The following is a 27,182-nucleotide window of genomic DNA, read 5'->3' as shown; positions in this document are numbered from 1 at the left end:
TAATTGCCGGCAGAGCATTGGTAGTCTTGTTTCACACCTTGTTAGCACTGTAATTAGTTTTCTTTACATTTACTGATTGCTATTTTGCATACTTGACTTAATTCTATCTTTTTTCAGATCTTAAAACACAGCTGCCTTATCCCCTTGTTATAAATTCCACCACTTAGCACAAAGGGTTATTCAACCGCAAACCTCTTTCAGAGAGCGATTTGGACGTCCATCTGAAAATGCTGGACTTGATGCTACTTCTTTTCTTTGTGCAAGGATGCACATCTAGACCTACTACAAGTATGGAAAGCAGGAATCTTCCAGTAGAGGACTCAGGGGAAGTAAGGTCCCAGGCACTTAAGAGACTTCTGGAGGTTTTTGGCATTGATGATCCACCACATTCTCCTTACCATGTCAAGCAACCGCCTCAATACATGATTGATCTTTTTAATACTGTAGCTGATGAGGATGGAGTTACAAAGGACCCAGATCTTCTGGAGGGGAACACAGTCAGAAGTTTCTTTGATAAAAGTGAGTTATGTTATTTCATGAAACTTTAACATAATGTTATGAAACAAAAATGTACTCTTTGTAATTAACAGACCCAATTTTCTAAAACATGTCACGTTAAATGTTACTGGTCGGGACCATCCCTATAGACCCTTTCCTTTAGGTCATTAGATCTAAGTCAATTGTGCAATAGTGCCCAGTCTCTTTTTGGTTCCAGTCCAAGCCTGTGATCAAATAAACACAATAAGATTAATCTGAGTAACAGGAACCATATATGTTAATTTACCAGTGTTATTGTTTGTAACACAATGATAATGAAGCATTGAGTAAATTATGTGATGGACCATTGTGTTTTTAAATACAAAGTGTAGAAGCCCTTCTCTAAGCTTCACTTACATCTAAACCTAAAATTCTTTCTTAGTTCACAGTGATCAGATGTATTTCCTGTTTAGTCTCTCAACTGTGACCAAGAGTGAAAAAATTCTCACAGCAGAGATGCATCTTTTTAAACTGAAACCAAGACCTTCAGAACATGCTTACTTCAAGAGACATCACTTCTGTCAGGTACTGAAACCAGCAAGTGCTTTCCTAGATTTTAAAACCTAATGTAATTCATAGACCATTATTATTTATTGGCCACTAATGTTGTCTGACATTCTGTCTAACTTGACATAACTTTGAAGTTGCCAATCACAATAAAATAATTGTTCAGATGTTTCCTTAAAATTGTTGTACAAATGCCTTAAAATCAAAGCACAACATTAACATGAACAGTGGAGGCACATGTACAAAATAGTTGATATTCCTAATAATATGAATTTTATATCCTACAGATAAGTGTGTTCTTAGTACTAGACAAAAATAAAATGCAGCTGCCACAAGGAAGGAAATTGCTATCATCCAAACTGGTTCCAATTCATTCTTCAGGCTGGGAAGTGTTTTCTATCACACAAGCTGTGAGTATTCATGTTATATTCATGCTAATAAATCTATATAATAAACAACCATCAAAATCCCTGTTTTTATTTCATTCTGTGTGGCTTTTATAGAACAGCATGATGTAGTTGAAAGCAAAGCTTTTTTTGTGCCCCTGTAAATGGGCAGACCTCGTGGACTACATTTTATATGGATGCATTTGGAATTATTAGACTAAACACAACAATGTTGTACAGGTATGTGATATGTGGATTTCTTTATTTAACAGGTTCGTGCTTGGAATGATGAAAGCAAAAATCAAGGTCTTCTTGTAACTGTCCGACATCTGGGAGGAGCACAATTTGATACTAATATAATCCGCTTTGCTTCTGGAAAAGATCACCATGAAAGCAAGCAGCCAATGCTTGTTCTTTTCACCGACGATGGAAGACGAGGCATTGTTTCAGTCAGCAATCAGCTAGGTATGCCTTATTAATGCACATAAAGCCTTTCTTGCTATTTTTGTTCCATTTTATGTGGCTGATGAACTCTGTCTCATTTAGTTTCTCTAACTCAAAAATCAATATAACATTATTATCATTAACATTTTGTTTCTGAAGCTGTTTTCTATTCTACTTATATCAGTATAAAAGACCTCCAAAAGATTAGAATACCAAGCAGTGCCATACATGCAGAGGTTCCCAGAATGCAGTCAGAATCGGAATGTGCTTTTTTTTTTGGCTATTTAGGAACAGTTCTAAAAAAACCCCCTTTTTTCAATTTACAGGACACTGTTCATTTTCATGATTGCTATGATATTGTATATGTAAAATATATAAATGTATATAAAACCTTTTTCGGTTTAGTCAGAATGTCCAACGCTGAGGTACATAAACTGTCAGGGGCGATCTTTATTGGAAATCAGGGATTTCTGCCCAAATATATAATAATTTAATTTAATAATTTAATTTATATTTGCAAATCAATGTATAATGCCCTAAATATCATGAATGGTTATGTTGTAGCATTTTAATCTGTAACTAACAGTCTTCTTATATTTCTTATTCAGATGGCCATGCTATGCCAATCCCCAATGAACCGTATGTACCAGCCCCAAACAGAACACGGATCACTAGGTCATTATCAGATGAAGGACAACTGTCCTGCCAGAGGAATCCACTCTATGTAGACTTTGAGGAGATAGGGTGGTCTGGGTGGATTATCTCACCAAGAGGATATAATGCGTACCACTGTAAGGGAACATGTCCATTTCCTCTAGGTCAGAACATGAGACCCACCAACCATGCAACTGTACAGTCTATAATTAATGCCCTGAAACTGACAAAAGGAGTCAACAGCCCTTGCTGTGTTCCTGACAAACTATTCTCCATAAACCTACTCTACTTTGATGATGATGAAAATGTTGTGTTGAAACAATATGATGATATGGTTGCTGGCAGCTGTGGATGCCACTAATGTGATTTTCTAATGTGAGAGACTCCTAAAAACTATTGTATATACAGTTTATAGACAAAAGGATTGACACCTGACAATTACACCAACAGGGACTTTTATGACATTGCATTCTAAATCCACAGACATTAATATGAAGTTGCCCCCCCCCCTTGCAGCTATAACAGCTTCCACTCTTCTGGGAAGGGTTTCCATAAGAGTGTTTCTGTGTTTGGAGTGTTCCTGACCCCTCCAAAATCTTGTGGAAATCCATCCCAGAAGAGTGGAAGCTGTTATAGCAGCAAAAGGGGGAATTAACTTCATATTAATGTCAATGTATTTAGAATGCAATGTCATCAAAGTCCCTGTTGGGGTAATGGTCAGGTGTCCCAATACTTTAGTGTCCATTTATTGCAGCACAGCTCCCACCAGTCAAAAGTGAATTTATTGATTGTGGATCTGTTTCATATAAAGCACTAGTGGATCTATTCCAGATCCAGCAGTAGCCAGTGAAGCATTTTGCAAATCAGAGCTTACATGTAAAATGATGTGCCTCCATAAGAAAGGTGCAGTGTACTGTATTAAGGGCATGCTTAGTTATTAAACACAATAGAACTAAATATTAAATATATTCAAGAAAGAGCTGTAAGTAGATATCCAACCATGTATTTACATTACTTAGAAATGTAGATTTTAATTATATTTCATAGAAGCAATTACATTTTCATTTTTGGAGGTAAACATGATGAAAGTTGTAGATCAACATATTTATATTGTGCAGGACATTTGTAGGGAGTGTATTTTCATCTACACAACATCAGTGAAAATGTGTTTATATAATTAATTGCCACTGTGTGGCCTCTGATATAACAAAATAAAATGTAGGGTTAAAACAATACATCCCTTACAAAAAAATTACTGCAGTTTTTCTGAAGTAATACTGCAGTTTTTTGGACATGAAAAAACTGCAATACTGCACTTTTACTGCACATTTACTGCAGTTTTACTGCAGTTTTACTGCATTTGTACTTCACTGTACTGCAGTTTTATTGCAGTTATTTTTGTAAGGCAGTAGAAATGCAATAAAGCTGCAGTACTTTGAAGTACAACTGTAGGTTTGCAATATAAAAAAAAAAAGTGCAGCAAATGTGCAGTAATACTGCAGTACAGTGAAGTACAAATGCAGTAAAACTGCAGTAAAAGTGCAGTAAATGTGCAGTAAAAGTGCAGTATTGCAGTTTTTTCATGTCCAAAAAATAGCAGTATTACTTCAGAAAAACTTCTTGATAAAGAACCAATATTCTTTTTACAGCAAATTCAAACTCCCAAACATTTTGTTATTCTTATTATTTTTCTTATTTTGTATATGACGTGTACATAATAATATTTTTAATATATAAATTTAGATAAAACTGTAAATGTGTAAATTTAACATGAAACTGTGTTTTTAATGTACCTTATTTAAAATATATTTTATGTATTAAATAAAAATACATTTATGGAATATGACTTATTTTAGTAAGGTTGTTTTTTTTCTCCTTGTAGCTGGAAGCCATCTGAACATGAATAGCACAATTGTAAAAGTCCAGCTACTTGCTCTATAAACAAATTATTAATTGTTAATTGTTGAACCTGATGCATAGCACATTTTCCTCCATAAAGGGCTAGCCAATTTTCAAAGCTTTGCTATAGTAACATTTAAGCAACAATCCTATGCACAGTTAATATTTTAACTAGACAAACCTAATTATTGTTTTTAAGGACAAATTAAGCTATCCATAGATACCTCATCTATGGATTAATAGGTGTTGTCAACAAAAGATAATCAGCACATTAAAAAAAATAATATAAATACATGCATGTTTTATTTATTTTTTATGTTTTTTTGAATAGAGGTTGCAAGGATTTCCATATAAGGTTACACACCCCATGGGGTGACCGCTGCCTAAAGAGACTTTAGCCCCTTGTTTACTGAGGGTGTTTTGTGCACAAAAACCTGAGACTTTTACAGCACTTTTACACTGTTTCCTTAGGCCTACCTAAAGTATTTGGCACTGGAGTCAGATCCTGGATGTGGCACCCCCCCCCCCCCACACACACACATGTTGGAAAGAATATTTATTTCACAAATTTGTAAACTGTATGTCAACTGGAAAAAAATAGAAATCTGAAAAAATGAATTATTAATTTAAATTAAGTTTAAATAAATACCATTTACTGAGCAGTTTTAAAAGACATATTTTACTCTTTTTTTACCGGACTGTGCTGTGGACTCTGAGAGGATCAAGGGACATTAAATCTACTATATACGGTTATTGCCATTTGTGCTTAACCCAATTGTAAATGCAATTCAACTTCCGATATATTTCATGATCAGAGTTACTATCAGTATTGTATCAGTAAATTTTTAGAGTTTTAAGAAGATATTAAAGAGATTTTTCCAAAGAATCATCAGATGGGCTTGATATTTCTACTTTATTTGTGAGTGGTACTTACAGCTCTACACATTCATTGTTTTACTTAACTATATTAGACTATTTTAATTTTTTTCCCTTCCATGTCATTGCGCCCCAACTTTGGATCTATTCGTATTGTTGCATTCTGAGGAAGAGTTATATTTGGGCAGTCGCAGACACTGCGAAGTATCATATATTTTATAGCACTTCTGTACACGTGCCCCTGCCCCTGAAGCAGTCTAATACTTTACTATAAATGTGATCCAAACACTAGTTCAGTTGTCCAATATACCACAAAATATATATGTGTAAGTGGACAAAACAAAGCATAAATGTAAGTAATAAACGGAGGGCCAGTTTAAGTATCCATCTAACTTCCCTAATCCCCTTTGTCCCAAATTTTCCCGCTCCAAATTTGAACCTGGCCAAACCTTCAGCCCTTCGTTCTCTAGAGAGAATAATTGCATGCAGTGCCAACCTCAGCACAATTGTAGGTGTACCTGGGGGTAAAGCACCTTAATGGTGTTCACTCCCAAGCAGTCCCTCGATAGTTTCTAAGGTATATGTGCCCCACTATGTACCCCTAGGCATGGTTCGTAATTGTAACCTTAAATTATTTCTGTAAGCGAACAAAAACCAAACTGAAACATATGTAAGTATGGTAAATTAAGTCTCGTTTATTTACAGCAAAGACAACAAACTGGCATATGGAGTTTACCCCATACTAGTGTTTCATTGCCTACTATTCTCTTTCCCCGAGAACAGCTGCTGAGTCACCATGCACTCAGCATGAGGGGCAGGTTAGCAGCTCAACTAGCCGTACACCCCTCCCCGATAAACAGATAGAGAGCTGGGCCACCCCACCCAGCTGCTATCGTGGAGAATTACAGAGGCATTATCACAATGGCCACCTTATCTGCACCTTGGTGTATCTCTGGCAAAAGCCCCATTTAGCCCTGAGAAACAAGCCTGACCACAAAGTCATTACTTGCCATTGACCACCTGCCCACAAAGTCATTGCTTGCCATTGACCGCCTGACCACAAACTTGTCATTGACCGATACTGTCAGCGGAGGGGTATGTCTGCACCCAGCCATATGCCATTGCCAGGCCCAACCACAAAGTCAGTGCCCGTTGCTGACCTTAATCAAAACCGTAGAGGGTGTTTGCTGGCGACCTTGGGAGGAGGGAAGGCCGCATTACCGCCACCAAAAGAGGGGACTCTAACTCCTCTTGCCACCATTAACATTGACGTCTGCCACAACTCCATACAAATATGCAAGTTGTTGTTAAATAAGTCTATGCCTATGTCAGATAAATGAACACATCCTGCCTGTAAAGGCCACTGCAACTAGGGTGTGTCAGGATGAGGGCAATAGAAACCACCACAGGAGCACACAATCTCATTGCTCTGTTAACCCTCCTTCTCACTCTATTGACTTTATGGGGTAGGATACTCGCCACACCTTTCTGGGGATAATGTTTGACCAGACCAGTGTAACATCAGGCCTCCTCAGCAGTAGCTTCTCGGCCTCACTTTGTATACTTAAGACAAAGTCAACTGACTTGTTTGATGTCAACTCATTACTCCCGGTGTGTATAATAACGAGGTCCTACTTACCCCAGTTTCTTTCTGCCTAGCATGCGAGGAAGCTCCTTTAATGTTATTCCTCTCCTCCCGAGCAAGTGAATATTCATGTGCTCCTGTGGCATCCCCAGTTGGCACCCGTAAGGTCTGACCGCTGCCCTCGCGTTGGCCCAGTGAATAAATGAGTGTCCGATGATCAGGACTTCTTCCTTTGGAAAGACTTATTTTGACAAAAGAGTAACAATAACATAGCGAGATAGCCCATTGTTACCTGATTGGTCTTATGTATCTCAAGTAAGCGGTGGAGCACCATCTGCCCAATCCTTGTATAAATTCTGCGGACCTACCTTCCACGGCTGCTGATGTCGCTGCACCTTTTCTGAATGAATGGGTACCGAATTGCCTGGGATCCAAACCCCCCTCTGCTAGAGCTTTATTTAGGACTGCCTTGAATTGGAATATTGTAAGGGGGAGGCCATTGCTATGTACTAGAAACAAGTCTCCCCCTCTTGGCTGCACTTTTGAAAAGGCCTTAACTGTCTGTACTGGGCATGCTGGACCTGCTGACGCATGTATTGTTAGCCATCTGCCTTGCCCTTCTCGGTCGGTTTAGACCTATGTATTCAGCATCTCACAGAGGAGTCGGATACTTGGATATATTTTATTAACAGCCCTGACCCAGCTGCCTTCTTGGAAGGGGCTACCAATTCACCTATCCTAAATGCTCCATGGAAAGCAAGTGAGAAAGCTGCAGTGAATAGAGTTTTTCGTATGCGTTTAGGCACACCTTTTTTAATGCGACAACTAACAGTGCCATGTGCTCTGTGTCAATCAGCTGTCTTTTGTCAGGTGTTGCTTTTTGTGCTCTCCCCCAACCCTTCATAATTTTTTTGACTATGAATTTTTCAGTAAGTTCTACAGTACCCTTTAACTTGCTAAAAAATATATAGTTGCTAAAGCTGATTCCGCTCTGGCTCTTGAAAACCCCTCTTCGTTCATATAGGCAATATATTGCAGCAATCTCTCCAGGTTGAAAGTATTTGACAGTGCTGTGCCTCGCAAACAAGTCCGGCCCTACCATGGAGCAGAGTGGGGCAATTGCCCCAGGCGGAACTTTTGAAGAGCCGGCACTTTGCCGCCCCAAGCGCCTTTTTTTTTTTTAAGCGGAGGAGAGAGAGGGCCGCAGAGTGGTTTTCGCTTATCAAGTTGTCAGTACCTGCTCGGCGCCCCTCACTCTCCTCTGCGAGCCCTCTAGTTCGGTCACGGTGCCGGCTTGTAATGCTGAGCGCCGGAATATGACGTCAGTTCCGGCGCTCAGCAGTAAAGCAGCGTGCACCGTGGCAGAGCAGGGAGACTCGCCGCAGGACTGCTGAAAGGATAAGTGAAGTACAAAGGGGGATAGGGTAGATAATAGGTAGGGAGGGAGGCAGAGGAAGGGTAGATAATGACCCCTGGGGCGGGGGAGGGGCGGCATTTTAAACTTCGCCCCAGGCGGCATTATGTCTTGGACTGGCCCTGCTCGCAAATTTTACCCACCTGTTCCATTCACGTATGTAGGTCTGCCAGGATTTTTTAGATGACGCCCCTTCGACGAGCCAGTCTAATCGACTGTTGCCAACTGCCAACATTTTGTAGGAAAGTTAAATCTCTTACGGCTCGCCCTTGGGGGGCTTTAAAGAATTTACTTAGCTCACCCCTGGACAAGGCATCAGCAAAAATGTTATTGACTCCTGGTACATGTTTAGCTGTAAAGCCAATATTGTGCCTCCTGCATAATAAGACCAAGTGTCTGATAAGCCTGATGACTGGAATAGATGTTGACGACAGATTATTAATTGAGTATACAACACTCTGGTTATCTGTCCAAAATACAACAGACTTGTTGGCCAGGCTGGTCCACCAAATTTACAAAGCTGCTACGATGGGAAACAGTTCAATGAATGTCAAATTCTTTGTAAGCCTGTCGGGATTCAGCCCAGCCCTGTAAACTGCCAGGCATCGCCGCCCCTTTAAGAGGTCTGCCTTGAGTTGAACTCCTCTCCACAGCTTGCTGTCTTATTTATTTATGTCTGTGTTTTATGTACCTTTGCCCTCTTTCCCTTATACGTCTGAGGATCTCAGCTCCTCACTCCATCCCCTGTGTTCCTTGCCTTGTTAGCTGTCCTTTGTGGCATCCTGTACCATGTTTGTATTATCTGGATATGTATATAATTAATGTTCTGTGTATTTATGTTCAGCTGTGTTTGGTTATGCTATTACCCTGCCTCCCTCATCTGAAGCCTAGACCATTCACACCTGACCTAATGAACAGGCTTTATATCCCTGCCTCCCAGTAACAGCGTTGTGAGTTTATTAAGTTCTTTGGAACCACAGTTCATGTCAGACTCTGGATCGGTCTATTAGATTTGCCTGCTTGCCACCTAGACCACCCACCCACCTTTTTGACCCGAAATGCCTTTTGGATTTACCCTTTTGCCAGCCTGTTGCCTGTTTGACCTGGACTGCTCACTGGATTTCCCCTTTTTGCTTGCTACTTGTCCCAGACCCTTTTGGATACTTACCTGGACTTTTCTACCTTCATACTCCCCAGCGGTCTGTATACATGATATGCCTCCTACTCTGCTGCTTATGGTGAGATGTCTGCTTTGTTTAATATACCTATAACCAAACATTACGCTTGTATCTCATTTTTGAAGTGTGTTTCTATCGCTGTGTGCGTTCTTACACTCCTGCACTCTGGACTCTAGTAAGGGCTGAGATATGATGAGCCTGACAAAGCCCCTGATGGTGCCATTCACCTTTGGACATTAAGGCCAGGCCCGGACTGGCCATCGGGCACACCGTGTATTTGCCTGGTGGGCCGGGCCATGGCAGGGCCGGATTGACTTAGGGGCTGATGGAGCTGCAGCTCCAGGCCCCTACCTTAAAATAGGCCCAGTCAGGACCGGACTGACTGAGCCTATGCGGCCTCTACGGCCGTCTATAACGCAGGGCAAAAGGGGCACCCTGCAGCAACTCAGACTGGGCCCGCCACTCTAGGGGGCCCGGGCAACCCCCACGATTAATTCCGCGGGGGGCGCTACTTACTGGCAGACGCACGAGAGCTGAGGATGCCTGGGACGCAGGAATCCAACGGAATCACGTGACGTACGTGACTTACATCACATGCCCCTGCTGTGCATCTGCTTCCTCCTGTGCAGTAGAACAGGTTGGTCCACGAGCGCCGAGCGGCAGGTACTTTTTACATCTTCAGTTGTTCAGGTAAGGGGAGGCTGCATGAAGGAGTATTTGAGATTGAGTGAGTGAATTAATGAGTATCTGTGAAGGAGTGTCTGAATGAGGGAATTAATGAGTATCAATGTATGAATATCTGAATGAGTGAATGGATTATCTGTGAATTAGTGAGTAAATATTTGTGAATTAATATGTGTGTGTGTGTGATAGCATGGATGTGTAAGGGGGGCAAAGATGCCACAGGCAAGCTGTTTTGGTGGCAAAGATGCCACAGGCAGGCTGTTTTGGTGGCAAAGATGCCACAGGCGGGCTGTTTTGGGGCCAAAGATGCCGCAGGCGGCTGTTTTGGGGCCAAAGATGCCGCAGGCGGGCTGGTTTGGGGCCAAAGATGCCGCAGGCGGGCTGGTTTGGGGCCAAAGATGCCGCAGGCGGGCTGTTTTGGGGCCAAAGATGCCGCAGGCGGGCTGTTTTGGGGCCAAAGATGCCGCAGGCGGGCTGTTTTGGTGGCAAAGATGCCACAGGCGGGCTGTTTTGGTGGCAAAGATGCCACAGGCGGGCTGTTTTGGTGGCAAAGATGCCACAGGCAAGCTGTTTTGGGGCCAAAAATGCCACAGACGGGCTGTTTTGGGGCCAAAGATGCCACAGGCAGGCTGTTTTGGGAGCAAAGATGGCAAGTCCTATTCTTCTAATCTGGGTCCTAGGCAGGTCTGGGTGCCAGGTCTGATTTGATACTAAAGGAGGGTGGCTGGCATAAATACACAATGTAGGGCTGGCTGACGGGGCAATACGCAAGGGTGTGGGGGCATTAATTCACAAGCGGGTGCTGGCTGGGGCATCAGCGCATCACATAAATCAATACTAAAGTGGGACTGGCTGGGGGCATAAATTCACAATGGGGGGCTCTCTTGAGTGCATAAATACACGTGGGTGCTGGCAGCATCAATACACAAGAGAGCCAGCTGCGGCCATCACCTAAATCAAAGGGAAAGCGTCCGTGGAAACCCTCCGGATACGGGTGTTGGTGTGGCAGAGCCTGTCCTTGTGTGTGTATGTGTGAATTGGGTGGCAGAGCCTGTCCTGATGTGTATTTAGTCATCTGTTTTCTGGCCCTTTACTTTCTGTAGGATTAAATTGAACTATTTAATTTTTACTTATCCAGAGATAAAACGCCCTCCTGAATTTGTCACTTCAGAGGTCAAAACATTCTAGGCCCAGCAAAAGTAAAGGTATTGTGTTATTTACTCTTATTTCAACCTGCGTATCTTATTAAAAAGGATTTGTGGCACTAGATTGTGGCTTCAGGGGTCCCGTGTTTTTTTTTTTTTAGTCACATTGCTCAGCCTAGAGGATTGGCTGAGTGCTGCAATTCGGTTGGCGTGGTCTGAGTTTCTTAGTTTGTGACTGGCTGCGAGAGAGGATCCAGGTCCCCTGCAGTGCTGCGGGGAATTTGGATTTTAGTGCGCAACTTCCACTACTTCACTTCCATCTGCCCCAACAGGGGTTAATATATCAACAGAAGAAAAACAGGCCAAATAAGCACCACTGGGAAAGCTTAGCCTGGAGTATTATCTTTATTTTTTTACTTATTTGCCCCATGTTTCTTCTGTTGATATATTAACCCCTGGTGGGCAGATAGAATTTTTTTCGGTATCTATTAATTATGTGCATTCTCTAAATTTTTTTTTTTTTGATTGCTGTAATATTTGATTTGTTGCTTGTATTGTCCATATATTTATATATATTGATATTGTATTATGTATTATAAATTTTCTTTGTCTATTTATTAAAGCATATTTTGATACCTATTGTAGCGCTGTCAGTTTTTCTATCACGGGACAGAGTGTCATAGGAGGTATAAGGGATATCAGGGGCCACAGTGGCATCTCTGGCATATAGGAGGGTATAAGACATTCCTGGGGCAGTGTGGCAAGCTGGGGGCAGATGTGCATAACTGGGGGGCTGGTTGGCAAATAAAAGAAAATATAAACAAGGCATTTTTCTCATAGTTTTTATTAAATATGAAAAAATTGTTTACATTAACTAATATTTACTAGTAAAACTTTTTTTGGGTATTTTGGTAAAAAAAACAGTTTGAGAAATGTGTTTTGGGTTCTTGTACCTTTAAAAATCTACCTTTAATTATTATGTCAGTAAAATAAGAAGGCGAATAGAGAAATGTGATTGTGATAAAGAGATAAAAGTGTTAATGACACATCTTATAAGTTTTTAAATAAACAAAATTTGAATATTTTTTTATCTGATTAATCAAAAAAATAATTGGCCAACTAATCGATTATTAAAATAATCGTTGGTTATAACCCTAGTTCAGAAGCCTATTCAAGCCCTCCATTTTTATGGGGCATTTCAGCTTTAAAGATTGTTTCCGTGTGGTGCTGTGAGTTTGTGACTGATATTTAGTGTGTGTGTGTGTGTGTGTGTGTGTGTGTGTGTGTGTGTGTGTGTGTGTGTGTATATATATATATATATATATATATATATATATATATATATATATATATATATATATATATATATATATATATATATATATAGTGTGTGTGTATATATATATTATATATATATATATTTTATATATATATATATATTTTATATATATATATATATGTGTGTGTGTATATATATATATAATGTATGTGTGAGAGAGAGAGAGAGAGAGAGAGAGAGAGAGAGTTAAATGGGTTATAGGGGGTGTGTGTGTGTTAAATGGGGGCATAGGGCATTTCTGGAGTGGCGTTAAGGGGGCATTTAATAGAGCACTCTGCCTCCTGAAATGCCTTATACCCCCCTATAATGGCACTCTGCCCCATAAAATGCATTTTAACCCCCTAAATGCCAGAATGGGATATAGGGGTATAAGGCATTTCTGGAGGCAGAGTGCTCTATACAATGCCTTTTAACTCCCTTAATGCCATTCTGCCTCCTGAAATGCCTTATACCTCCCTATATGCCACTCTGCCCCATAATATGCATTTTAACCCCCTAAATGCCAGAATGGGATATAGGGGTATAAGGCATTTCTGGAGGCAGAGTGGCACATAGGGGGTCAAAAGGCATACCATGGGGCACAGTGGCATATAGAGGGTTAAAAGGCATATCATGGGCCACAGTGCCATATTGGAGTGGCAAGCCTGGGGGCAGATGTGCGTAACTGGGGGACAGGTTGGAAAATACAAGAAATAAAAACAAAAAAATATTAATCATAGCTTTTATTAAAAAAAATAGTTTACATGAATTAACATTTACTGGTAAAACTTTTTTCCTTTGGGGTCGTCTTATATTCAGGCTTTTTCTTTTTTTCCTAAGTTAATATTCAGATTTTGGGGGGTCGTCTTATAATCAGGGTCGTCTTATAATCGAGCAAATACGATATATATATATATATATATATATATATATATATATATATATTCATTAGATAATAGGATGTGTTCCAAAAAACAAAAGGGAGGAGCAGAAAAAATTAGATTTAAAAAGTCTTTGGAACTTGAAGCTCAGAAATGTGCTAAAATTACAGATAGGTTCAGTCTTCATGCACAGAGTTCCAGTGATTCCATAGCAGGAACAAGTAGAGAGACCGCAAACACTGAACAAATAACAGTAGAAAATGATTTAGTGCAGGGGTGTCCAAGTTTTTTCTGCAGTGGGCCACTTCATCAGAATTGTATACGTGCGCGGGCCGCACTCATTTTTCACTGTGACAAAAAAATATGGCCTTTAATAAAATATGCAGATTAAAATAAAGTAAAAAACCTTTACTCTTCCTCTCACTGATTTCTGGGCCTAGAAAGTTTTGCGACTACAAATTCAGGATTCCCTAGATTTATTCTAGGGATGAACTAAGATGAAAATTCTGGACCAAAACATTCAGGGTTCACTTAGCCAAAACCGAAAATGACCCTCACCTTTAAAAATAATAATAAAAACTCACATTTTTAATAAAAGTAGGTAACACACAACTGGACAAAATTAACAATATGACTTGGCAACCAGTAAATGCTGGCAACCCAGGCAACCAGTTAATGCTGGTACCTAGGCATGATGGGACTGTGCTCGCTGTGATTTCTGTTAGCAATCACACTCCTATCATGCCAAGTCAGCCAGTACATGCTGGTACAGGGTGGCTGTAAGTAATGTGCAGACCCCATACTGCTGGCAGCATCACTACACAAGGGGGGCAGCTAGCTAGGTTTCAGCATGTACTGGCTGACTTGGCATGATAGGAGTGTGATTGCTAACAGTAGTCACAGTCCCATCATGCCTAGGTTCCAGCACTTACACATCCATCCAGTAAATACTGGAACCTAGGCATTATGGGACTGTGATTGCTGTTAGCAATCACACTCCTATCATGCCAAGTCAGCCAGTACATGCTGGTACAGGGTGGCTGTAAGTGATGTGCAGACCCCATACTGCTGGCAGCATCACTACACAAGGGGCGCAGCTGGCCAGGTTTTTAGCATGTACTGGCTAACTTGGCATGATAGGAGTGTGATTGCTAACAGCAGTCCAGAAGACCCTCCCACAAGTAAGTAGCAGGGCTTGAGGTGCGGCTCAGGGCAACTGATCTTACGCGGGCCGCACCTCGAGGTCTCGCGGGCCGCATTTGGCCCGTGGGCCGCATGTTGGACGCCCCTGATTTAGTGGAATGTGTTGATGAAACAGCAGAATTATCCACTGAAGGACATAGAGAACTTGGGCACACTGAATTACCAGCAGAACAAGTGATTTTAGGCATTTCAGAGATCTATGAAGACATAGATCCATCATTAAATTATTTTGCTCGTCCAAAAAAAAATCAACTTGCTGTCTTTTTCAAATATCATCCACAGCAGGAAATTCCAGATCCAGTATTAAAAAAGGCTATAAAGCCTAAAGATGGAACAAGTCGCAAGTGGCTCACCTACTGTAACGAAAAGAAAGCTCTGTTTTGTTCTGTTTGTCTGGCTTTTTCATGAAGAGCATGAGAAGAATGCAATGCACAATGTGTGTGCTGAAGCTTTTTTTTCTGAAATCCAGCAGTGCTGGTGTTGATGACTTACTTTTGTATAAACAAATGTCTGTAAGGCGTGAACAAGTCAGAAACAGGCGGTAAGTACTGCATAGGGTAGTAGATGTTGTAAAAGTCATAGGAAAACAAGGGCTGAGTTACAGAGGAGATAAAGGTGAAGCTGCATACCATTTGGAAGATATAACAAAAGATCATGGAAACTTCTTAGAGCTCATTCTTCTTCTTAGCAAGTATGACATTTGTCTAAAAGATCATGTAAATAAATGTATTGAGAATGTAGCAAAAAATTGCACTCCTCTGGAGGTAAAGGAAGAGGATCTTTTATAACACTGCTCTCAAAAACAAATGTTAACAAAGTATTAGAAAGTATTTGTTTGCTTATCCAGGAAACCATTTCCAATGAAGTAAACGAGGCTGGCATGTTTTCAGTTCAAGTTGATACTACTCAAGATATCACCTCAAAAGATCAGTGCTCAATAATTGTTCGGTATGTCACAGATTGCATCAAGGAGAAGCTTCTTACAATTGTTGAATGTGAATCTTCAACAGGACAAAAGTCTTAAAATCACGCAATCTTGATATTACAAAATGCGTTGGCAGTTCAACAGATGGGGCAGCAAATATCAGCTGAATCACCACAGCAAATTCATATCTGGTGCTATGCACAGATACTGAATTTGGTACTTGCAGATACCACAAAAGTAGTGGTTGCAAGTGCATCACTATTCAGTTTGTTGAATGACATTGCAGTGTTTAGTCGTGATTCTTACCAGCGTATGAATACCTGGGAAAAAATTAGCCAAGACCCTCACCATCGAAGAATTTCTGTAATTGGTGAAACTTGCTGGTGGTCAAAAGATGCTGCTTTAAGAAAAGTGTTTGGGGAATATTCTAATCCGGAATCTGGTTTGTTCCTCAGTTTAATTTACACTTTGAGCAAAATTGAAGAAAGTGTATCATCAAAACCTGAGGTGCGTGTTAGAGCAAAAGCTTATGCAAAATCCCTGCTGAAATATGAAACGGTTCTCACAGCCCAAATTTTTCTGCGAATATTTGAATTGACCACACCATTGTCTAAATATCTGCAGACAAGTCAGATGGACATTTCAAAAGCTCTTCAAATGGTAGAGGGCACTCATGAAAAACATAAAACAGTTGTAAGAGATTTTGATTCAATACAGATGTCTACTGATCATTTTGTTAAGTGGGCAAATAATAAGTTTCAAGAACACGAAATACTCCAGCTTGAAGTCCAGACCACTCTACCTCAAAAAAGAGCAAGAAAAAGAAAACAAATGGCAGATGAGTCTGTTGATTTCTGATGCTATTCCCTCCAGGAGGGAAGACCTGCGCCATGAGACTCCCAATCGAGGACAGGCCGGAGCAGACTATAGATAGTAGATGTCTTGAGCAGTATGGCTGGGGACAGCACCGTTACCTGGTCCAAGGGACTGCTAGAATTAGCCCCAGAGAGATGAGGGAGCAGGGAAGTAATATAATGACGAAGTTGAAAGTAGTGAATAGGGTGAACACGAACAGTAGGGAATTTAGATTGGAGCTGCAAATAGGACAACAGTTTACCCCCACGTGGATCCAGAAAATCGGCAATGGCGCGACCCCCCACCCGGGCCAGGCGTCGAAAGACAATATCCTCCCTCCCATGCTGAAATTGCGGGTTACGAATCAAAGGCAGGAACTTAGAATAGTGGACCTCCAGGCCCAAGCGCCGCCTAACACGCCCCCAAGCCTTAACAGTGTGATACAGCAACGGGTTGGATACGACCTCCGTGGGCAGGTCAACTGTAGATAGGTGCAGGAGAGAGGCCAAAGAAATGGTAGGAGACAAGCCTTGTTCCAGGGACACGTTGGTAAATTTAGAACCTTCACGCAGCCAATCAGCCGCAAAACGATAATTAGAAGCCAGATTATAATCTAACAGATTAGGTAAATTCACCCCCCCATTGCGAGCAGGCTGTTGGAGTTTAAACAGGGAGATTCGAGCTTTTTTATTGCACCACAGGAATTTACGCAGCAGTGCATTATGATGTTGGATATCTTTCTTCCTTAAGGTAAGAGGTAACATATGGAGTGGATATAAAAGTTTGGGGAAAAAGGCCATTTTGTACAAGTGACAGCGTCCCAAGAAGGAGAGGTTAAATTTGGACCACGTTTTGAAAGAATCCTCCATTTGACGTAGCAAAGGAGAAAAGTTGAGTTTATAAAGGTGCGCCAAATTAGTAGGAATAGTGAGACCCAGATATTTTAAAGAGGGGAGTTGGGTCCAATTGAAGGGGAACGTCTCTCCCCAGCCACGTTTAGCCTGAGGAAAAATAGGCAGCGCCTCTGTTTTGAGCTTATTAATGAGAAATCCGGAGGCTTTATGAAAACAGTCAAACAGATCAAGAAGGAACGGCATGGCCGCTTTGGGGTTGGAAAGGTATAACAGAAGATCGTCAGCAAAGGCAGCGATCTTAAGCTCAACCTCACCGACTCGGATACCCTCAAGCTCAACGGAACGCTCAACAATTCGTATGAGGGGCTCAAGGGCTAGATTGAACAGAAGTGGGGACAGAGGACAGCCCTGACGAGTACCCCTACCTAGAGAGAACCAGCGGGAATTCACATTATTCACTGTGACTTGGGCCATAGGCAAATGGTACAGTGCACGAAACATCTGTATAAAGGGCAAACCAAAATGATGGAATTTAAAGAAACTAACAAGATAAGGCCAGGAAATTCTGTCAAAAGCCTTATCAGCGTCACAACTAATCACAATGGAGGCTTTACTATTTGTAAGTTTAGCAGTAAAAATTGCGGAAATAAGACCTCTAATATTCCGCGTAGAGTGGCGGCCCTTAACAAAACCCGTTTGAGAGGGGGAGGTAAGTTTCATTAACACCGATTGGAGTCGAGAAGCCATGATTTTAGCATAAATTTTAAGATCCTGGTTCAGCAGGGAGATGGGGCGATAAGAGGACAACAAAGCAGGGTCCCTGTTGGGCTTCGGAATAACTATAATGCGGGAAGCCGTAAACTCCTTCGGGGGTATCTTCCCCTGTAGAAATCCATTAAAAACATCAGTAAGATGTGTCGGTAAGTAAGTAGAAAGCAATTTATAATATTCGGCACCCAGGCCATCCGGTCCCGGGGATTTGCCGTTAGGGAGGGACTTTATGGCAGCCGCAATTTCAGAGGGGGTGAAAGGCGTAACCAAACGTTCTCGTTCACCAGGCGTCAATTTAGGAATACCAGCCTGGCGAAACAGGTGAAGCATCATATCAGGATCATTGGACTCCGGGGAATAAAAATCCTCAAAATAGTCAGCAAAAAGTTGCGTAATTTTGTCTGGGTCAGTCACGACCGATTGAGAACCATCACGGAGCTGAGTGACACTATGATACTTAAATTTAGAGTGGCGGATAAGGTTGCCCAAGAGCTTACCGGGCCTGTTACCCCATCGAAAAAAGGCGTTGCGAGTGTAATTATGGGAAAGCTGTGCCTTCTCAGTAACCCAGGCATCGTAGAGAGATTTGATTTCCTTATACGTTTTCAGGGTATCAGGACTAGGATGGGATTTGTGAGCAGCATACGCCGCAGAGAGATCGTCCGTAAGGCGGACAAGCTTAGCTTCGGCCTCTCTCCTGCGCCCCACCACATAAGCAATAATATGGCCCCTGAGAACAGGTTTAGAGGCAGCCCAGAATAGATCCGGGTCATCAAGATGGACATGGTTATCATCAGCATAGTCATTCCATTTGGCAATCAGGAATTGCTTAAACGCATCTGAAGTATAAAGGTAGCCAGGGAACCGCCAATTACGGGACACCCGATAAGGGGAGGTTAGAGAGATCTCTATCCAGATGGGGGCATGATCAGAGATTACTATCTGGCCCACGTGGGCAGCCTCCAACCTATGGAGCAACAATTCAGGCAGGAACAGGTAGTCCAGCCGGGAAAACGAATTATGGGGATGGGAGTAAAACGTGTATTGTTTGTCTGTTGGATTAAGAAACCTCCAGGCATCCCGCAAACGGAGGTGATCCAGCAAGGGTAGGGAGGAGAGCCCGAGAGGGCGGGAGGAAGGGCCAGAGACATCCAAAGCGACATTAGCCACTAAGTTAAAATCACCCCCCAAAATCACATTAGGAGCCGCAATCCCCAGTAACAGCGAGTAAACTTTGGCCAGGAAAGCGGACTGGTCAGAATTTGGGGCGTATAAATTGACAAAGGTAAAGGATTCAGTAAACAATTTGACCCTAAGAATAAGGTATCGCCCTTCCGGGTCAGCAATCTCTGATTCGACAACGAAAGGCAACTTATTGGAGAGGAGGATAGTGGCACCCCTAGATTTCTTGGTGTACATGGCGGAATAGCAAGCGCGCAACCACGGCGCCTTTAGCGTATTTCTGACAGGGTCACACCAGTGGGTTTCTTGGAGGTAAATAACATCCGGACGCATACGCTTGAGATGGGTGAGAACTTTTTTACGCTTAACAGGGGTGTTCAAACCTTCTACATTCCACGACACAATACGCAAGGAGGACGGCGCATCACACCTAGTATCGGCTTGCATCATGACTAACATGGCAACGGAGCCAGGTTTTCACCCGATGCCCCGCGGAGGAAGAGACCGAACAAAAAATAAGCCAGAACAGGTCGGTCCAGGGGAGTCCCAGCCAGCCCTCCCAGACACCGTACAGACAGAACATAAAATGGAATCGTACATCACCATTTGAAAAGAGCTATGCTTCTCCCAATTTTTTCGTTTTTGTATAAACCAGAACTCGGCACATGTAATTTTGTGCCTAGAAACACAATAAATGAACCAAAAACAATAACAATAACAATAACTAAAAGCAAACAAAACAGTGCATGGTAGAAAACGATGACTCGTAGGATACAAAGCCAGGCACCAACGCCCGACTGAAGTCTCAAGCCCTAGGGGAGACAGGTGGAGAGGAACCAGGCAAAGAAGCAGGGCGAGAGCGAGAAGGAGGGGGAGAGGCCTCAGGCACCACCGAACCGTCATCTGGAGCTGGAGGAGACCTGGGATCAGCACGTAGAAATTCCTTGGCCGCCGCAGGGGTGTCAAAGAAATAGGCTTGCCCCCCATGGGTAATCCTGAGCTTAGCCGGATAGAGAAGAGCGAACTTCACTCGCTTGTTGTAGAGTTCAGTGCAAATTTCGGAGAACTGACGCCGTTTGACCGTTACCGCAGCAGAAAAATCTTGAAAGAGCAACAGCTTGTGCTTGTGATAAAAAAGAGCTGTGACCTTTCTATAAGCGTCCAGGAGCTTGACCTTGTCAGTATAGTTGAGGACCCGAAAAATCACCGCCCTAGGACGAGACGAAGCAGCAACAGGAAGTTGACCAATACGATGTACCCTCTCGATGACCAATTCACCCTGAGGAAGCACCAGGCCTAAAGACTTGGGAAGCCAAGTCGTTACAAGGTCATGTAGCGCTGTGCCCTTAACCTCCTCAGGCAGGCCAACCAGACGTATGTTGTTACGCCTACTACGGTTTTCAAGATCGTCAATACGGTCTTGTAAGGACGTGATCAGATGATCTTGTGAACGAAGAGAGGCAGACATGGAAGCGGTCCCGTCCTCTATATCAGAGACCCTGGATTCCAGAGAAGTGATCCTCTGTCCCTGAGAGACCAACTCAGCAAGAACGGCATTGATAGAGTCAGACAGTTTCTCAAGCTTTGAATCCAGGAGTGGAGATATAACACCAACAAGGTCTTGAGCTGTCAGCGGATCTTTGGAGGAGGCAATAGACACGGAGGGCCCCTCCGCTACAGTAGAGCCTGACCCAGGAGGAGGCACCTGCTTGAAGGTCGCTGTAGATTTATCTCTTGCCTTGCTTTGCCTGGTGGATGACTTAGATGGAGGATCCATATATTTTTCCATGGGTAGGCAAGGGGCCGTGAGGAACTCACCCCCCAGAGTAAAAGAGAATAGGGCAGCACAAGGAAGAGAGAAAAGAGAAGAAAAGAAGAGTATGGGGGTAGACACAGAAAGTAAAACCTGGTCACGGATCCTTTGATAACATAAAGTAGCAGAACAGGTATGTACACATCACAGTATACCACAGAAGCAGTGATCACAGCACGGCGACCACAGATAAAAGGAAATGAACACAACCCCCAAAAAGAAGAAAAAAAAAAAAAAAAAAAAAAAAAAAACCCCGTACCCTACCACCCCACCTAACTAGAGCCCAACCTACCCCCAAATCTAACTAAGTGCCAGAAACGTCAGTAAAGCAGAGCCGGAGCAGTCAGCCGAAATGTGATCCTGTACACTTGAAGCACGTCGCAGTCCCACTTGTCTTGCGATGCACACCCTTCCCACACCGAACCCCAACCACCCAACTAACTATAACCCACCCTTAACCCCTACCTAACTAATGACGGACCCAAAACCCTTCCCTACCCTCCCAACCTAACTATAACCCACCCGAACCCGCCACTAACTAATAGCCGGTGAAATAACAAAAACCCCTAAATGGAAAAAATAAAAGAACAAAATGAGTCCAGCCTTACAGGTGCACTGCCGGGGCCTGCCAGGCGAAAACTGAGGACAGCCGCTAATAGCGGCGCCGTACGGTGTAGCGCGGAGCAGGACCGTGGAGAAGCAACAGACGGGACCGCGGATGCGGTAAGTCACAGCCGCGGACGTGGTGAGGCCGACAGCGACAATCCCCGGGAGACCAGCGGAGGAGCCAACGATGCAGCAGAGGCCCCAACCAGCGCACGCGGGGAAGGGAGACAGCCCCTGCCCGCCGGCCGGCACGAAGGCCACAGCGGGGTCAGCGCAGGCCACAGGAGAAGAACGGCCGCGGCACGTACCACAGTCTCCTGAAGCAGGTGAGTTCGCCGGTCCAAGCCTACTCCTCCCAATACGAAACGGGAACTCCTCCGCTATGCGAGGGGGGTCACGGATGGGCAAGAGGCAGCAAGATGACACGGCTCCAACCGTGTGGCTGGAACCAAGCGGCAGAGCAGAGGTAACGCCTCACTCCAGGCCTAACATGTGCGGTCCGCACACAGCTCCCGGGGAGCAAAAGAACGAGTGCTGCGGGACAAATAAACCCACGAACCCACTCCAGAGAACAAGCCCACAGCAGTGATGGTGAGCTGAACGACAAATCGTGGCTGGAGAGCGTGGATGGAGGGTGATAGCGATAGCACTCAGGGAGCACAGCTAAAAAGCGGCCATCTCAAGAGCCCGCCTCCCGGAAGTCCAACATTAAGCATTTTTAATGGGCTATTTTAAATAAAGAGCTTTTGGAAGATACCCTGCCTGCCTATCATCCGTTTGTATCCAGCAGATGACCGGTTTTTAAAACTTTGAGGTGGTTTTAAAAGTTCCAGTAAATCTTCAGGATTCCTAAGATAGCCTGTATCTTAAAGGCGCAGTTCGTACTACAATCTTGTGAGTGTGGCACAACTAGTGGGGGCTGTTTTAAACCTTTTAAACATTATTGCACCATTTGTGGTTTTTATTCTTTTTACAGAGTATTTTTAAAGCTGTATCCCCAGAATTTGTTCTGTTTTATCCATATACCTGTTATAAGGGGCTTTTTGAAGGAAGAGTCCTTGGGGAAGCTACCACATATGTGTTCCGAGGAATGAATAGAGGGTTAAAAAGCTAAGTACCCTGTTTTTATATTTTTTCATTCTTGCAGAACACAGTTACAACTGTAATGTAAGAACTGTGCTATTTGGTGCTACCAGATTCTACAGCGCTATAATTTATTAACTGATGTCTACAATGTTATTGGTTTAGCCTACAAATATTTGCTTACACTGTCTTTCACTCAAGTTGCCTGTGAAAGAAGCTTCTCCACGTTGAAGTTTATTAAGACCCGTCTGAGAAGTTCTGTATCTCAGGAGCATTTGAGCTCTTTGATGCTGATGGCAACAGAAAAAGATATATTAATGAACCTTGATTCTGACGATATAATTGACAGAGTTGCTGAAACCAGTGAACTTCTACAAAACTTACTGAATCCATAGTGCACTTTTTGTAGTTAAAGGGACACTATAGTCACTTAAACAACTTTAGCTTAATGCAACAGTTTGGGTGTATAGATCATACCCCTGCAGTCTCACTTCTCAATTCTCTGCCATTTTGGAGTAAAACCACTTTGTTTTGCTGCATAGCCTTTCTAAACACTTCCTGTAAAGGTACTCTAAACTTTATGCTACCTTTATTGCAAATTCTGTCTAATTTAGAATCTCTTATCTCCTGCTCTAATAGCTTGTAGGTAATAGTTGTAGCTAATAGTTAATAGCTTGTTAGACCCAGACGGGTCTTAGTTTCTAAGTGAAAGTTTTTTTTTTACAAAGTTTCTACCTCTTTCTAAATACCAACTAGGTCAAAGACTTGTTACTATTTTGAATCTTTCATTAAAGATATAGCACTTTATAAATTGCATGACGTTATGATTCATTTATTATATATTTATGTAATGCTAATTGATTACAGTGACAAAAGCATGCTGAAATATAACTAATAGACAACAAGAAATTGTATATTAAATTTGTCAGAATTTGGTTTAACAAAAAAAAATAAAAAATAAAAATGGGCTGCTCGGTCTTAAATGCCCGGGTCTATTTTTTGTCCCAGTCCGGGCCTGATTAAGGCCCCTGGTCCTATGTCCCTGATTATCTCTAGGGCATTGTCAAATGACTGATAACGCTCCCTGCATATATCCTTGTCTAGGGCATCGTTACCATGCACCTCAACGTCTCTAACAGTAATTTTAAAACCAAACTTAAAACCATTCCAAAAAAAAAAAAGTTATCTTTCTATCTGGATAGTCGCCCAGCAACTCACTGAGTTTGACAATTACTATTGGGGTTTGAGCTTTTATCAGGTTGGGCCTAAAAGGAGCCCTTAGCTTGTATTTTTCTTAGGCACTCTAATGCTGGGTGACCCCCCCCCCCACTGCATGTGCTCCAATTGCTTGGGTGGGATCCATGGCGCTGGGCAGCACGGAAGGGGGTATTTGGGCTGTCACAGTAGCAGCAATAGCCCAGGTAGTGGGACGGGAGAGCGAATTGGTAGCAGGACGGGCGGAGTTTGAAGGGCATGATGGGGGTCAGGTGGAGGGATAGCAGGGACGGAGGAGGTGATACAACGGGAGGGATAGAGGAGGTAGGACAGGAGGGACGATGACGCGGTCTGGAAGCCAAGGCTGCCTCACCAGCCACCAGGGAATCCTGGCGGTATCTCCTCGGAGGTCTAACTTTTCTATTTTTCTTTTCCAGGTGAGCTCATGTTCCAGCTTGATCAAGCAGGTAGAAGGCCTTGGCTTCCATTCTTCTCTACAGCGGGTCCAGCAGCAGGATCTTAAAAAACAAAGCAGAAAAAGTGAGTAATGCAGACCTGGCCCAGGGGTCGGGTCAGAGTTGGGTAATTGTGTGGTGTTAATGGACTTACCCAGGCTGGTTCCAGCTTGCACCAACAGATCTTCTCCTATGGTTGTTTTAGGTGGCTGTGATTCTTCTGACACCCCCACTGCTGTCTTTTGCCATGCAGTAGTGCCCAGCAAACTGAGTTTGCGTCCTTGTAGAGATGTTTAAGCCAGAGCAGGGACTGTTGGTGGGTGGTTTCCGTTATCTGGTTCGATATGTGGTTTATGTTCCACTGGTCAAAAAGGGGGGGTATAAATAAAGTGGTGGTTTACGCCTCCTTCACACCAACTCAGTGTAAGATGCAGGCAGCACCAGGTATGTGTGATTGACTCTGTGTATGTGACCGTTTGTGAGTTTGTCACAGTGTTTGTGTGACTGTTTGTCTGTCAGCCGGTGTCTGTCTGTTACTGTGTCTGTGCGACTGTGTGTGTAATGTCTCATAATAAAGGAGTTAATCCTCTGAATCAGCTCATGTCTGGTAATAGAGGGGTTAACATGCTATATCTACTCATGTCTGTAATGATGGTATGTATAAAATATTACTAAATCTGAAATCAACATGGTTTCCTAATAATATATAGTAGTATATGTAAATCAGTGTGTATGTGAGATATAATATAAAATGTATACAGTGTGTGTGTGTCACCCTATTAGAAAGATATCCATATAGTGTACTACATGCATAGCTAGCACTCAGAGTTAAAGCAGATGTTTCACTTTGCCCGAATCTGTTCTGATCTGAATGATCTGATAATTCCACCCACGGGCAATGCTATTAAGACAGGAAAGTTATCTGCTAGATGTGCCTCGTTTTGCCATAGATCTTAACATCATTGAGGTGAAATGGTCCTTACTTTTATAACAAAAACATCTGCAAAACAATTATATTGACCAATAACCAGAACAAGTCACGTATTACAATTACACACGCTCCTGAAGCACCAGATGAAAGTGCTGCTGCTGCTGTCCTGGGAGAAGTTTGGCTGCAGTGAAATGTTGATTCCATGCGGACTGCTGTTGCGGAAGAGGAGGAGGTGCCAGTGGGGTAAACAAGCAAGGCGGAGGGTGCAAGAACATCTGATCGGTATAAGTCTGGTCAGGAGACGTCCTGCTATAGGTACGCCCCGTTGAGGCAAGTTCCTGCTGTGACGACTGCAGTTCCCCCTCTGTGTGCCCCTCAATTTCCCAATTTGATTCATCACCGAGGTCTGAGGTCCCATCCCTATTAGGGGGAACGAGTTTGCCATCGGAGGGGAAAAAAAAGGTTATTTTATGTCTCTCACCCCCCTCCCATGCTGAAAAACGAGGGGGGGGGAGGTTAGTGATTCTTAAAATGTTTTTTTAAAAAAAAAAAATCACTAAAATAGTACAATAAATAAAAAAACAAAAACAAAGTGAGCTAAGTGATGTCATTGTGACATCACTGGCATTAATAACATGTTCAAGAGGACCTCTAAGCATAAAAAAAAAAAAAAAAGCACGAACGGCTATAAAGAAGAAGACTGCAAAAGGGACAGCGCCTGGTACTGGAGGAGCAGAGGACCCACCGGGCTTGTCAGCTCGTGTGGCGGCAAGAGACCAGAGACATGGAGGATGATAGGAGCTGTGGTGTAGTGGAGGAAGTAGTGCAGGAGGCACTGGGTCAGCAGGAAAAATCTAATCAAATTGTCAGCCAATTGGTCTAAGCTATCTGGCGAAACGCATCGAGAGACTACTCAGATCATTCTTAAGAAGATTTCAGCTACTTTATATGAACGTGTTTAGCATAACATTTGTTGTGCCATCTTATGCTGTATATATGCAATATTTTACCTCATTCTGAAAATTACAACAATATTGCACCATTTGGCTTTATTACCTTTTTAGAACTTTTAATGAAGACATTAAAGAAGAAGTTTTACTATCAACCTTGATGGGCTTTATTTACCACATACAAATATTGATTTATACGTATTACACTATTTTTTGCATTTCTGTTTTCTCCCCCCCCCCCCCGACGTATATATTGGGGCAAGCTGTGAATATAGAAGTACAAACTCACCAGGCAAAAGAACAGTCAGACAGGGCCAAAAATGCAGGCATCAGGAACACAGGCTACAATAAACTGTATAGGACCGTAACAGTGTGCCAGAGAGGAGCATTTCTAGATTTTTAAATCTGGCGCCAGCTCTAGCCTCACCCCCTTTACCTACGTCACAGTGGCACCTCCAGCCATCCGTCAGAGCCAAGCCCCTCATGTTTCTGGTGCCGGAGCCTCTAACATACCAGGATGAGTAAGTATATGCCTCAGGGGGTCCCTGCGCTGGCTGGCATCAGGGCCGGACTGGCCCACCGGGATCCCGGGAAATTTCCCGGTGGGCCGGCAGGTCCGTGGGCTGGGACCAGGGGCGGGCTGGGCAGGGGGGCAATTGCCCCCCAGGCTGCCCGAAATCTAATCTGAGCGGCCGCTGGGTGCCGATGCGGCCGGCCGGCGCTACTATAATGCTTTTTTCTTAATTTAATATAGCAAGCTGGTCCGGCTTGCCATATTAAATTTTAAAAATGTATTACAGTATCGCCGCCGCATCGGCACCCAGGGCCGGA

General features: G+C 43.0%; 1 protein-coding gene across 1 annotated transcript; it reads left to right on the top strand.

The window, feature by feature from the left end:
- Positions 1–264: 264 nt before the first annotated feature.
- Positions 265–2,889, top strand: LOC128491297 (bone morphogenetic protein 2-like). Its single transcript, XM_053463608.1, has 5 exons — positions 265–519; positions 920–1,062; positions 1,332–1,454; positions 1,703–1,873; positions 2,461–2,889. Exons 1-5 carry the CDS (start codon positions 291–293, stop codon positions 2,887–2,889), a joined length of 1,095 nt encoding a protein of 364 aa, XP_053319583.1. The 5' UTR covers positions 265–290.
- Positions 2,890–27,182: the final 24,293 nt, after the last annotated feature.

Source organism: Spea bombifrons, chromosome 1 (genome assembly GCF_027358695.1).
Source record: "Spea bombifrons isolate aSpeBom1 chromosome 1, aSpeBom1.2.pri, whole genome shotgun sequence".
NCBI classification, from domain to species: Eukaryota; Metazoa; Chordata; class Amphibia; order Anura; family Pelobatidae; genus Spea; species Spea bombifrons.
The sequence above is the reverse complement of the archived record's forward strand: the minus strand, read 5'-3'. Positions and strand labels throughout refer to the sequence as shown.